The sequence below is a fragment of the Schistocerca cancellata genome, chromosome 2 (genome assembly GCF_023864275.1).
Source record: "Schistocerca cancellata isolate TAMUIC-IGC-003103 chromosome 2, iqSchCanc2.1, whole genome shotgun sequence".
In the NCBI taxonomy this organism is placed as follows: Eukaryota; Metazoa; Arthropoda; class Insecta; order Orthoptera; family Acrididae; genus Schistocerca; species Schistocerca cancellata.
This window is the reverse complement of record NC_064627.1, coordinates 1,022,848,869-1,022,864,084: the sequence shown is the minus strand read 5'-3', so window position 1 is coordinate 1,022,864,084 and position 15,216 is coordinate 1,022,848,869. Positions and strand designations below refer to the sequence as shown.

General features: G+C 42.7%; 1 protein-coding gene across 4 annotated transcripts in view; it reads right to left on the bottom strand.

Annotated features, from left to right (window-relative positions):
* LOC126162994 (hydroxyacylglutathione hydrolase, mitochondrial) overlaps positions 1-15,216 on the bottom strand; it is a 95,729-nt gene that overhangs the window by 29,396 nt on the left and 51,117 nt on the right. For all 4 annotated transcript variants that reach the window (XM_049919854.1, XM_049919851.1, XM_049919853.1 and 1 more), the window contains exon 5: positions 10,867-11,011. In XM_049919854.1, the coding sequence (XP_049775811.1) occupies positions 10,867-11,011 (145 nt within the window). The remainder of the gene's footprint in view (positions 1-10,866; positions 11,012-15,216) is intronic.

Here is a 15,216-nt window from a genome sequence, read left to right as displayed (position 1 = left end):
AGGCTGACAGCAAAATTCAAATACTATCAATGTTGGAAAGCTTTCTTAAAAAAAAAAGAGGAATCCTAGATTAAATCTAAGTGAATGCCTTAAATTCAGATAGTCTGAAAGGCAATGTTGGAGAGAATCAGGAGATAACACTGCATAAAAACCAAATGAGCTTGTGCCTCCCCTCACAGTCCATATAAGTGAACATGATAGGCATTTGACTACATATCTGCCCCTAGAACAGCTAAGAATTGGCAACATTGTTGCAAATATTTGGCAGACTTGTCATAGTGCATTTACTTTCGTGTGTGTACTTTACTTCACTAAATTCACATTCCTCTTCCACTTTGATGACATATGCTGCATACTTCTCACATAATATGGGAAACCAAGAGAGAAAATTTAATTTTTGAACTCCAGGATTACCATACTTCACATGAGTAACAACTTTTCTTATCTGCAATGTTGCATTATGAGGCACTGTGTCCAATATTGCAATGAAAGATACCTGCTCCCAGCAGCGTCTTGTTAGTTCAGTGCTTTTGCAGATGTCTTGCGATGTAAGTGCGCTGAGAGTTGTCAGTTCCAATTGTGGTGTATACAAGTGCTCTCAAGGTCCTTCTTTTCCATTTTATTTGAAGGAGCTCCAAATTGCTAGAAGAAATTGTTTAACTACACCTGAAGAAAGGCGGTACACACTAAGTCTTCTCAAAAGCTCGACTTGGTAAGCTGTATTGATGATTATAGCTGTCTGCTTTATGAAAACCAAGCTGTATCAATATACAAATGTCTTTGAAGACTTTTGAATCAACTGTCAACTAAATGAATTTCAGTTTTGTTTGTCACGTAGGATTCATATAACAAGGGAATAGTTATGAAGTGTGCATACTCATTATGATTAACATAGTTACTCTGTGTTAGAACTCTGAAATAGTAATTAGGCATTCCTACAGAAATTTGCTGACTCTGGCATTAGCTCTATTAGGTAGCTTAACAAAATAGGAAATTTTGTTGGTTTGAATGTAACTGAATACTTTAAATATAACTTTCAATCAGTATTAAGTCTGCCATGAAGTCATACATGACCCTCAAAATGTGCAGCCTGTCTGGGTTGCTATAGAGCAGAGCATGCTGCAATGTATTCATAATGTCTATTGTATAGTCACTGTAAGGAATAAACCAATGACATAAAATACACTACACCAGTTACTAACAGTGGCTTTACAAAAACTACAAATTTGCAATGAAAAAATTGCAGTAAGAATCACTTCTAAAAACGAAAAGGAATGAGATAGAAGCATTAATAATAACATTAAAGAATTTAGTGAGGTATTCTGATTGGATTGCGAGCTATATAATTAATTTTAAGTCATACTCATGTCTTGCATATTTGTGTAGTACAATACCAATAATATTAAAACAGGTCATCTGTCTCTGTTGGTATCAAGAATGAAATGCCAACTGTAGATTTTCTGTGGAGCAATGCTCAACAACAGTAGAACATTTTATACTGCCCAGAGCAATGAGCAGTAGCTGATGCTTTTGACAAAGGTCGAGGGAGGGCAGTGCTGCTGGTTTGCAGATAAATGGTCCCACAGAGCTCTGGCTCATGTTATTGCACATTACAGTTACTGTTTGGTGTGTCAGAAAGTGAATTATGTTGCAGCTGTGGAATTGCTACACAGACGTTGCATTCAGATGACACACAGTTTACTGCTAAACCACAAGCATAGAAGGCACACAACAGCTCTAATAGAAGTTGAGACTGCCTCCAGAAACTACATCAGGCTACAGTGTTGTCAGACCATGCAGCATCCAGACAGATCTATCCTGTTTAAACTGCAATTCACCTGATCCACTTTTAGATGGAACTGAAGTGACTTTAAAATTGAACGAATACAAAGTAACAGAATATGTTTCTGCAATTGAAAAATTAAACATGTCACTACACATGGAACATTAGTGTCAACAATGGTACTAATTTGGCTGTTGATCTACAGCACTATTGATTTTTGAAATTGGTAACCTTTTTTTTAGCGGGAATGGGGGGACGGTGCAAAAGTAACTGATGTCGTAAGTGCTCATATTAGAACACTAATATGAAAAAGAAGTTAAAGCGACTACACATTCAGTCCAATTGGTGGGAGGAAAGATAGCTACGAACCAGGACTTCCTCTTGGAGGAAGGTCGACAAAATATGTTTTAGAGGCAGTAGAGGTCCTGAACCAAAGATTAAATGTCTTTCACCATGCTGCTATGATGGATAAAAAGAAAAGCACTGTTGACAGACCACACGTCGTTTCCTAAAACGATAGAACGTAGCTGGTTAAAAAAAGGGCATTTGGTCAGGAAATGATGAACTGTCAAAGGTCAACAACAATAAGCTCAACAAATGGTGACAATAAGCTTAACAAATGGTGATGGCTAAAAAGACAGTGACCAATATGCAACCTAGCTAAAATGATCTGCTTGTGGCAAGAGGGCTGAGAGGAGGTAGGCCAAGCCGCAGGGAGGGGTTTAATTACATGGAGCTTGTTCCCATGACCAGTGATGATGCCAAAGTGACACCACCTGCCAACAGATGGCAACACTGATATCATCTGAAGAAATAGAAGAGATAGCGGGCTAAGACAGGAGGACTGCAGCCTCGGCAGCAGTGTCAGCATCCTCATTTCCTGTCAGACTGACATGACCAGGAACCCACATGAACATCACAGTGGCTCCCTCAATAGCGAACAAGTGGAAGCTTACTTGGAACTGTTGCACTAAGGGATAGACTGCATACAGCACATAGAGTCTCAGAGCCATCAGTGTACACAAAGGTGCCACCGTTACATTGCATGTGAAGGTCAGGAAACGTACAGCGATAGATCGAATCGGGAGTAGTTTCCTTAGGAAGCAAACGAACTCCAAGATGGGGCGCCGCAAGAAGCCGAGGCGGTGAGGGTTCAAACCCATCAGGAACATGGCAGGTATTGTGAAGTGAAGGTGCCGGAGCAGAAGCCAAAAGTGAACTCCAGGAGGTAACAGATAAGAAGAGCGTGTTCAATACTGGCGGTCACACGAGTCATAAAAAAAGGAGGCATGGGATAGGTAGCCAGGTGTGGCAGGCAATGGCACGCATATCCACTGAGGATAACATGAAGTCGGTATGAAAGCGACAGTTTGGCAGCTTCTGCGTAGAGACTCTCAACCAGGCTAATGTAAAAGGCGCCAGAGGCCATACGGATTCCATGATAGTGGATAGTATTAAGATGCTGTAAAATAGATGGACATGCAGATGAACAAACAAAACACCCTTAGTCTAGTTTTGAGTGGACAATGTATCGGTACAAATGGAGGAGGGTGGTCAGGACATTGGGTACAGCAAGCGGGCATGTAAGACGTGGGAGGACCAAGGAAGTTTTCTATCAAGCATAAGCCCCAGGAATTTAATAGTTTCAGGAATGGAACAGCAATAGGCCCGAGAGGAAATGATGATGGAAGAAACCCACTATGTCGGCATAAATTCATACAAACCGTTTTGTCAGTAGAAAAGCAAAAGCCACTGTCAATGTACCACGAGTAAAGATGATCAAGACACCACTGAAGATGTTGCTCTAGGAGACAAATCTATGGAGATCTGCAATAGATCACAAAGTCATTGACAAAAAGGGAGCCGGAGATGCCTGGCAGGAGACAGGCCATAATATGGCTACAGCGAAAAGGATTGCACTCAGGATAGAGTCTTGAGGCAGCCCATTCTCCTGGATAAAGGTGCCTAACAAGGACCAACCGACGTGTACCTTAAAAACTCTGACTTTTAAAAACTCCTGCAGAAAATGAGGCAGGCAACCTCAGAAGCCTAACATGTATAGAGTATGGAGGGTATCAGTCCTCCAGCAGGTATTGTAGGCTTTCTCCAAATCAAAAATCCATGGTCACAGTCTGCTATTTCCACAGTAAACTATTCGTGACATAGGTTGACAAAGTGACGAGTTGGTCAACTGCAGAGCGGTGCACTTGAAATCCACATTGCACAATGGTTAGTTGATCACATAACTCGAGCCACCATACCAGCCGTCCCAAAAATCATACTTTCCATCACCGTGCAACAGAGCTGGTGAGAGAAATGAGGTGGTAGCTAGAAGGAAGGTGTTAATCATTACTGTACTTAGGTATGGGTATGGCAGTGGCTTCACGCCAGCCCCTGGGTAATGTGCAATCTGCCCAAATGCAATTGTATGTATGAAGGAGAAAGTGCTTGCCACAACATCTGAATATGTACATCTTCTGGCCCTGGGGTGGAAGATCGGGATAAAGTGAGAGCATGATCTAGCTATCTAGCTCCCTCATAGTAAAGGCGACATTGTAACATTCACAATTGTGGGAGGAGAAGAGTATCACCCAAGCCTCCCTCACTCGTTTCTGAGAAAGAAAGGCGGACTGATAGTAAGTGGAGCTTGAAATCTCCACAAAATACTATCCTAAGGTGTTGGAGATAGCAATAGGGTGCTAAATGACATTATCTCCTACTGTCAGGCTGGAAACCACACAGTGGAAGAGGGAGTGAGACTGTCAAAAGAATGAGTAAATGAAATCCAGCTAGCTTTTTTGGTATTATGAAGAATACGATGACACTGTCAACGCAAATGTTTATAACAAATATAGCTCACCATTATAGGATGATCATTAAAATCGCAGAGAGCAGCACACCTCTGGGTGCAAACTGCATTGTGGCATGTGGCAGGGGACCAGAACACAGCAAGGTACAGATGAACTGCAAAATATGGAATGTTCTGCGGCACTAAAAATAAAGTACTCTATCTGGTCATCACAACTGAGGAAATGATGTTTGCAGAAGGTCACCAGGGAAGAGTAAACCCTCCAGTTGGCTTTAAAAATCCACCAAGTTGGTTTATACATAGGTGGAGTAGGAGTCAGCAAACTGATAGTGCATGGGAAATGGTCGCTTGAGTATATATCTGAGATGACGGACCACTTGAGACAACGGGCAATGTGGGCAGTGGAGAATGAGCGGTCCAGATGGGAATAGATGTGCATGGGGTTTGAAACGAATGTGGGTACTCCAGTGTCAAGATAGACAAGGCTGAGTTGATTGAGAACGTCAATCAAGAGGGCTCCTCTCTGACAGGTTCTAGAGGAGCCCCAAAGAGGATGGTGCACTTTAAAGTCACCAATCAGGAGAAAAGGGGTGAGGGATTGAGCAATAAGCTGGAGGAAGTTTGCCCTAGTGACACCAACGGACAGAGGGATAGAGACATTGCAATGAGAAAAAGTGATGTGAGGAAGGATAACATGGACTGCAAAAGCTTGCAGTCAAGTGTTCAGTGAGACGGTTTTGCTATGAATGTCATTCTTGATGAATAGCATGACCCCCCCCCCCCCCCCATGAGATGGAATGCCATCCTCTGAGGTAAGGTCAATTCAGACTGGAAGGAAATGCCACATGTCTAAGTGATCACGAGGATGCAATTTTGTTTCTTGGAAGCAGAAAAAAGCGGACATTGGAATTCCAAGAGCAGCTGTGATTCCTGCTTGTTGGATCTAATGCCACAAACATTTCACTGGAGAATATTCATAACAGGAAATGCGGACTAGGGAACAAATGAAGGGTAATCATCTAGACAGCTGCAGAGTGCCAGGCTTCGAAGATTCACTACTACAGGGCCCAGAGACTGGACGATCCTGTTCCGTAAGATCTACAGAGACAGTGGCAATCTCCTTGGGTTGGCTTGCAGATTACAGGGCAGAAAAATTGTAGGTGGTGCGCACCAGCCAAATGGAGGTTGGACGGGTGAGGGTATTAAGTGGCGATACCACTGAAGAGGATATCCGAGTCGGGAAAGGAGAAGACCATTTGCCTGTGTGTGATTTCCTTGATGCTTTGTGGTTGTCAGATAAAGACTCAGATGTCTTTTGGCTGGAGGGGGACAAAAAGCATAAAGTCTCCATGGGAGTATTCCTTTTGTCTTTTCTGGCCTGCTGGTTGTGAAGCAGTTCATTTTGCCGCTGGGGACAAAGATTTAGTGGCTTGCTGCACAGCTGTAGAAGGAGACAGGGATCCTATTGTGCTATTGGGTAATTTTACAACTGTAGTGCTGAGCTGGATGTCACAAGCCTGCATCGTAATGTGCTTTGTGGAGCGAGGTATGGTGAGAATGGTACTGTAAGTACCAGATGGTAAAATGTAGGGCTTTCAACTAGCCGACAAGTTGTGAATGACAAGGTAAGGTACTGAAGGATGGCCCACTCATCAGGTACATGGGAGATTCGCGGGATGAGGCAGCATGGTCACCATCACAACTGACACTGCAGGTAGGAGAAGGCAGACAATCTCCTCGAGAGCATCTCCACCACAAGTAACACATTTGGCTGTGTTTTGAAAGGACATGCGAGTGTGGTTGTAACACTGATACTGGTGGCAACACCTTGGGTATGGGATATATGTTTAGACCATGATGATTTCATAGCCCGCTTTGATCATCGATGGAAACGCTACTTAATCAAACGTGAGAAAAAGAGTGCATTTAGCCACTAAGGTAGCAGCAACCTTTTTCATTACCCAGTGGACTGCAGTGACACCCTGATCACACAGTTACGTTTGTAATTTCTCCCTCTGCCAGACCATCAAGCAGTCAAATGTACATAACACCACACGAAGAATTCAGCATCCGATGGGCCTAAACATGAAGAGGATAGCTGTGGAGGAGCGAAGCAGTTGTTATGCTTGAAAACCACAATTGGTCTCCAGAAGCAAAGACCCATAATGTAAACAAGAGCAGGATTTTACAGGGCCTATAACTGGATCAACACCTTTCTGAATAATAAACAGATTAACCATAGCAAAGGACTGTCCTCCTTTGGTATATGATACCAGGAGGAACCAAAGTGCAGCTGGGAGAGTCTTTGAATCTTTAGCCTCATTGTTTACGTGTAGTGGACATAGACTAAGATGGTGACTGACTCACTGCACAAAAATATCCCTAGGATTTCCAGCATCTCTGATGGTGTGCTGTGACTAATAAAAGTGACTATTTAAAGTATAAAGTATCCACCTGTCTCCTCCCTCCCCTCTCTCTCAGAGGGGGCTCAGCCTCCTTAGGTGATAGTTGACATCTCAGGTCACACCTTCTGAACTCACCAACTGGCATTTTGGAAAGGTAACAGCTCAGGTAATCACCCATTCCTAGGCCTGGCTGGTATCAGGGGGTACATGCGAAACCTACTTGTCGACCCGGGGCTGGGAATTATGCATTACCCAGTCACCTATTATGCATGGGCCAGTCTTTAGGAGTGCACAGGGAGGAAGAAGAAACAAAGAGAAACTTCAAATGCCGAGTGGAGGAAAGGTAGGAGAAGGAGAGTGAAGAAATAAAGAAAGAAGAAGAAACAGATGAGGGACTGTTCTGATGCCAGACTATTGAAACTTCAGAACACATTGCCAGAAATATACCAGACATAGGAGGAGGAGAGACATGCAGCATGGAAAGGGAAGAGGTGCTGCAAAGGCTGGGGTCTGGTGGTAGACAAGCACAAACTCACAAAAGTGTGGTGAGCCCCCTGAGAGGTGGTTGTAAACAGTGTTAACACTTTTGAGATGGCACCTGAGACTCACTCAGGCACTGGCTATGAGCAGTGCCCCAGTGAGGCTCTCGCTCCGTCTCAAAAGTGCTAATCCCAAGCGGTACCATTTCCAACCGATTCATCTGTAGGGGGCCGGAAAGGACAATGTATTGTTGTCACCTAGTTTGCTTATACTGTCAGCACTGTAAGAACTGTAAATTGTAGCAATCGATAACAAATGGAAATCACAACTATGACTGTGAGAAAAGTGGATCTATGAGTTCATGATTTGTAAGTGGTTCACACACACAATATGATGCTAATAATATGTTAATGGTTAATTAAGAAACAGAGACCATAAAAAACTGTAAAACTGGAAGGAAATTTGATGTCACCGAAGTAAATGTTCATAGGTGGTGTCAGATGAAGAGGAAATTAATGAGCACTCGTCCTACAAGCCAAACTTTCAGGGGACCAAACCAGGGAACGTTTCATGAATTGAAGCAGCTGGATCTCAGTACAGGCACAAGAAACACAATTAGGGGTTCCCAATTATTCAAGAAATTATTTGAATGAAAGCACTGAGTTCAAAAGGAATTTTCTAGCAGCATCATATCATCAGGCTAAGAAAATGGCATGACCATTTGCAAGGCCATATGGACAACGCCAATAAGAAATCTGTTTATTTTGATATGCTGTTAAATGTTACTGTTAATGTGAAGGGTGTTATAAGTGTTCCTACAAGAATATCTGGCCATGTAAAGGCCAGAGTAACAGTAATGCTAAGGCTGCTAGCAGATTGGAAGAAAGATCGTACCATATGCGGCTCTCAGCTGGAAAACCATACTGAAAGAAAAACTGCCTGCAGCGCCTATCTCCAAATGCCAAAAAAAGGTATTGATGCCACATGACCAAAGTTACGATGAATGAAGTCTGTTTGGAATGGAATACCATGCTATTTCCTGAACACAAAGAAAATGTTGGTGTTGGATTATTTCGGGCAACACAGCCAGGAAGTTAAGGGTCTGATATCAAAGAACAACACAGACCTGGTAATAATTCCTGGTTGCAGAACTTCACAACTTCCAAGTAAGTGATGAAATAAACAGACCTTTTAAGGCATGCCTGTGACAGATTTACACAAAGTGGTTTCTTCAAGGAGAACATGACATCAATCCACATTTGGGTCAGTGGGCCCTTACTGTCTGGGGCAAAAGATCAACTGAATTTATGGTGAAAGGATCCACAAAGTTTTGCATATTTAATCCTAAGGATGGTTCACAATATGACACGATAGAGGAGGGGGGCCAGGAAGGAAGAAATGATAGCAGGCTTACAGATGATGATGATAAGAAATGGTGGTGGTGATTAAAAACAGTAGTAACACAGACTGCTCACTTATATACTACACAAAAAAGTAAGTGAAGTGTTTATTTCTCCTCATGTTACCAAAATGTAGATAATCAATAAGTCGCATAAGATTAGAATAGTTGTAATATTAACTCTTTCAGGTGAATGCTTTAAAAAGTATTTTTATCAGACAGAGTACATTCAAAGCAACAATTTCTCAAGGACTCTCTCTCTCTCTCTCTCTCTCTCTCTCTCTCTCTCTCTCTCTCTCTCTCTCGTTGATAAATATGGTATACTGTAATTACCAAGAAATATATAAATACGTGTTTAACCAAATACAAAAGCCGCTGTAGACTGATGCAAAGAAAAGTTTATGGTAGCAATGAATGCTTCTGAAATCTATCACTTCATGCATTCAATAAAATGTTTGTATTTGATAATTCAGTCATATCACTAATCACATTTTATTATTATTGACAACAGCCGTGAAAGTCTTCGCACATACAATATGACTGTCATTCAATTATCACATGAGGTAGGTTCATAACTGTTCCACATTTTGTGTTTATCCTGTCTATGAGGCCACTGCACAAACCTCACACCACCCCCAACTACCAGCTGCACAGGAGCGCTCTCCTCAACACCCAATATCATTCCCGACTGGAGCTACTGAATCATAACCATGTCCTTCTCCAGGACTTCAACTGTCTATCACTGTGCATGGAAATGAGGGCCATCTTACCCACAATACTTCCCACTCCTCCTAAAGTGGTATTTCCTAATTCAACCTACACAGCATCCTGGTTCATCCCTATGCCACTTCCAACCTTTTGCCACAGACATCTGTCCCTGTGGTAAATCAAATTGCAAGACAACAAGGTCATGTTATCCTTGGGAGTTATCCTTTCAACACATCCTTTGTTCTCATAATCCTCCTGCCCCATCTTCCACAAACCAACTGCACCCACACCTTCTACCTATCAGACCCTCCTTCCCCTGTCCTGTCGCACCCTCCCAATCCACTCCTCCATGTTATCATGGGCTGCACAAACTCAATGGTTACAGTGCTCTATGTCACATTCCTACCCTGTGCACTTGCTGCCTCTCCCTCCCACATTCATTCATGTCTTTTTTTTTTTTTTTTTACTGTAGCTTAGCTTGTGAAAGGATTCATTAGAAAGCTACTGTAGTTTCTATTATTAACTGTGAGCTGGGGAAGACAACACTTTCACTGTTCACTGAATTGTCTCATTTATACCTAAATTACAAATATTAACTCATTCCAAGCCAATTTTCTGATCACTGCATTCCCCTCAACTCCTAACTTACCTGTCAGGGCAAGGCAGCATCCACCTTTGAAACCTGGTCTGGCACACAGTTTTAACTTGTCACACGCAATCATTGCAACCAATACTATGACTAAAATAAAAGAATTAATTCTCAACTAAATCCTTGTTTTCTATGTTTGTAACATGCTACCAATTTTGTGGTAATCATTCGGGGTTCCAACACCTTAGACACTTTATAGGCCAGACACAAGACAAAGCTACACCGAATCAACCCGTACCAACAGTCTTTACGTTAGTTACAAATTAGCAAAAATGTTGTCCTCTTCTTTGTATCTTTTCTACACAAAAAAGAAAAAAAAGGTATGCAGGAAAGAAATATCAGTTGGCACGTAAGCACAGAAAATCTCTGTATGTTATTTGTGAAAGTCTTTAGATTTATGAAGAACAAATAAATCGTGTGTGTATTCATTAATCATCATATTCCTGCGAAGTCTGAAATTTTTCTCTCTAAGGAAACAGAAAGAAAATTACAGAAATCACACATTCTCTTTTTCATCTGTAAACGAAAGTAGCATGTGGAGATTAACTCCATGATAGCTTTACTTTAAAAAAACCACATCACCAATACACTGTTCCCATTTGCATGAAACGAAGTAAGTAGATGAATAGTTACCAATAGTTGATGGCACAGTTGGTTCCTGCTTTGAACGTTTTCCCTGTGCCCATTCCATTTTTCTTTTGATGTCTTGGTTGGCAGGTTCAACATGTCCAGCAAATTTTAGGTTGGCAACTGTATATTCATGGCCACAAAAGACCCTCTGGAACATAAAAGTTGTAAATTGGAGTAGTGAAATCCTTTCATTTTTATGCAGATAAGCACATGATGACAAATGTAATTCTGGGCAATTTACCACACTTACAATCATGAGCCACTAGTGGGTTTAAAACCTCTCAGTTTAGAAATCAAGTACATAATACATTTAATATCCCATATATTTATTTTGTCATGTGTGAATTTAAGAAATTATTCCTGGGATAGAATAACTGAACATTAATAAAGGCCAGAGATTACATTTAGCTATTGAAGGACTTTACTGTCAGCAAAGTCGAACCTACGCTGCCAGGCAGTACTATCCACACCATTAAAACGTAAGGCTCTTTGTTTCTCTCTGTCTCACAGACAAGGAGGGTTCCCTAATTCTGCAGTGTGAGTGACCAGTTACACCTTTTTAACCTTCCCCAACCTACTACTCTTTCCTCCTTGATGAAGGAGCTAGTAGTTCTTGAAGGTAGACCCATGTTTTTTCCACTTCTAAATATTTCTGTTGGCAGTAATGAAATTTCATCTCCTGAGCAAAAATACTGCCAGCCATTCTGCCTCATTATCATTTCATGAGTTTCTACAGTAAATTTTTCTTTTGATCAAACATAACTAACAGTTTCAGCTATTAAAGAAAAATCAGTCAACAATACAGAAGACACCTTTCTTTTTTGTAAGAAAAAGGTCACACTGCACTTTACATGTGCTTTTTCTTCATTGTGTTGTGCATTTACTCTCAATTTTGTTTACCCAATCAGTCCGGTATCATCAGAATTTGTTTATTTACTACAGTTATGATTAAAAATCATCTTGCCACTAATGTACAACAAGAGAGCTCAAAGAATCTTCCTTTACTAGTCAAGAACTGACATGCTAGCTCACTTATTACAATGAGCAGTTGTTACTTTTTACTTGGGTGCCATTAATTTCACTCATATTACTTTTAACATAACCATGTGGATGAAAGAGGTACAATATGACCCCACAGATTCTTTTATGACATTTTGTGTGTTTCAGATTATGTGGTTTTTCTGCCGTTTGCTCTTCCATGGAGGCTTGACAAGTCCCTTCTGCAAGAACAGCAGAAAAATGTGGGCATGTTGGAACAGTTGTTGGCTGTGCTGGCCCACGCTCAGCCACCAGTTGTTCACCTGTTGCCATTCCCACTCTTTGATGATTCCACAGAATACTTGCATGCTTATGAGAAGCAGATTCACCAACATTTCGAGACATTCCAGTTGGTTGACAAGCAAGTTTGTGAGGCTTTTTTCTTATCATGGATACCACCTTATATGGTACTTGCTGTACCAGTTAGCTGCTCTCTAGGAACCAACTTCACTTTCTTTTGAAAATTTGTGTACTTTGCTGACCACCTATCACTGCAAGTGTATGCATGTGATGGCTGCTTATGTTGAATTCTACCAAATGTTGCTAACAGCCGCAGCAATCTTATCTCGCTTGGGTGGCCAAGCTTCGCAGCCAAAGTTGTAAATGTTGATTCATCACAGCTAATTCTCAAGAGTTTATGCAGATGCCATGGTCACAGATGCAATCACTCATTTGGCACCAGGTTAAAAGGTACAATCAATGTGGCCTTCAGCTTGAGGACCCTATGTTGGAAGAGGGCGTGAATAACACACATTTGTTTGAGCTCTCCCACACCGAGGGCCACCAATTACAGGCTTGGAATGATGCTGCCATTGTTGACAGTGTGCAGCCCCAGCACACAAGAGCCTAGCATGGGGGAGGAAAGGGGAGGTAGCCACGATACAAGCAAGTCAACCAGGCTGACACAGACAAACTAAGCATCGGCAGCAGGGACGGTGATCACCACCTCCTTCATGCCCCTCGTTTTGCACAACCCAAGTGGGCAGCTGGCACCAAGCGGTGGGCTTCTTGTCCTCAGTGTGTCCATCTCTGACAACCTCCTCCCCCCCCCCCCCCCTCCCAAGAGGCAATGGCCTCTGTTAGTATCAATGGCTAATGTTTGGAGTCGCCAGTGTGTCTGCTATTTTTTAGTGTCTTTTAGACCAGGTTACAACGGATGTTCTTTATTACAGGAACTTCCTTGATGATACTAACATGACAGCTACTACCTCCGAGGTTCACCCATGTAACCTCCATTCTTTCTTTACTGTACTACAGGCCACAGGCCTCAAATGTAATCTCGCTAAGAATCACTTTTTCCAGCCTTCCACTGTTTATTTGGGGTCATGAAATTTCCCAGCAGGGCTTGTGCCCCATGGAGCAAAATGTTACCATTACAGCTTTGCCCCATCTGTCTGATCTACAGGAACTTCGAGCATTCCTAAGAAAGATGGCGTACTGTCATAAGTTTATTGCCACAGTGGCTATTATTGCTCGCCCCCTTGCATTTGTTGCTTCGAAAACATGCTCTGTTTCTTTGGTTTGCAGCTTGTGAGCATGCTTTTGTACAGCTTAAGGATAGTCTATGCTTTGTGCCTTGCCTTGCAACACTTCAGCACTGCAAGCATATGGTCCTGGCTATAGACATTTCCAAATATGGAGTCCTGACCCATCATCATTCAGATGGCTCTGAACAGCAACAGCTTATGCCTTTGCCCAGAAAACCCTCATGTCAGCTCAGCAACACTATTCTCAGGTGGAAAAAGAAGCACTTGCTATTGTCTAGGCCTTAAAAAAAATTCCATGTGTTCTTATAAGGTGCAACATTTCAGTCAATTATCAATCATAAGCCCTCAGTTTCACTGTTTAGCCCACAAGCATCCTTACTCGACAAAGCCACTTATCATATTCAGCACTGGGCTCTGCTCTTGCCCCAATACAATTATGAGGTCCATTTTCATCCCACTTTGCAACATGTGACCATGGATGTTATGTACCGTCTCCCCATGGGACCTAACCCCTCATTCGACCAGGAAAAACTGCGTTGTTTCAACTAGAGACAGAGATGAGGCACACAATGGATGGCTTCTCAATCACCAATTCCCTTGTTGCCTCTGCTGTGGCTGCAGATCTAGCATTCCAGCACGTCATACATATGATACAACAAGGGGAGCCCAACCATCTGCCGGGCTGGGCATCGGACCCACTTTGGAATTTTTATGCACTGCGCCTTCGGCTCTCCCTTTTGAACGCCATTATTCTCCTGTCGATGGAAGGGCTCTCTGCCTACATCATGGTTCCAGCACCACTGCAGCGGGAGGTTCTATGCTCATTACATCAGCATGAGCTCTAGCACAAAACTATTTGTGCGCCTGGCGTGTGTTTTGGCTGAGCATCGATTGAGAGGTGAGTAGGTGAACACCTTGTCATGGCCTGCCCCAAGTGTTCGGAACAGCAAGTGGCACCATGCACTGTTTTTTCATGGCGGCTGACCCCTACACAGCCTTGGGAAAGAGTCCGTATTGATTTCACTGCCCCCATCTTTTAGATACTTTCAGGTTATTGGAACTGATGGTTGTTCCCCCCCCCCCCCCCTCATTCACTGTCCTTCTGCACTAGTAGACACGACTGTCAATGCCCTATCAAAAATATTCTACATAGAAAGCTTGCCTTGCAACCTTGTTTTGGATAATGCTCCTCAGTTTGTGGCACAGTCTTTCAAGGACTTTTGTACACATAATGCCATTTGCCTCGTCATGGTGCCTCCCTTACATCTGCGGCCGAATGATGAGGCAGAACGCTTTGTTCTAACATTAAGACGCAGATGTGCAAGTACACCTAAGACTTACTGGTTGAGGAGGTTCTCACATTTCTTTATGCTCTTACAGAACACTAATTGGGACTAAAAGTCCAACCGATCATCTGCACAGCCATCATCTGCAGATCCTGCTCAACCTCTTGCTGCTGGGTAGGCATCCCTAGATCCACACATTTCATTAACATTCACACTTGGCACACTAATCTGGCCCAGTGCATTTGGATAGTGCCCTCACTGGATCCTGACCATTGTCCACAGCTGGCAGCTGCTACATCTTTCTGGTTCGCACCAAAGATTGGCTCAAAGCAAGCCACAAGAACCAGTTATATGCCAGCCACCGCCTCAGGCCATGAGGCTGACACATTGTTCTTTGTCAGCCCTCACCATTCTAAAGGTTGTGCCTCCCTATCCCATCGGTTGGGGCTTCCTCAGTGTGTTTGCTTCCTGTGTCAGGTGCTGGTGCCTCCTGTACACTTAACAGGTGCTGCCTTCATTGGGGACAGAAGACAAGTCACTGT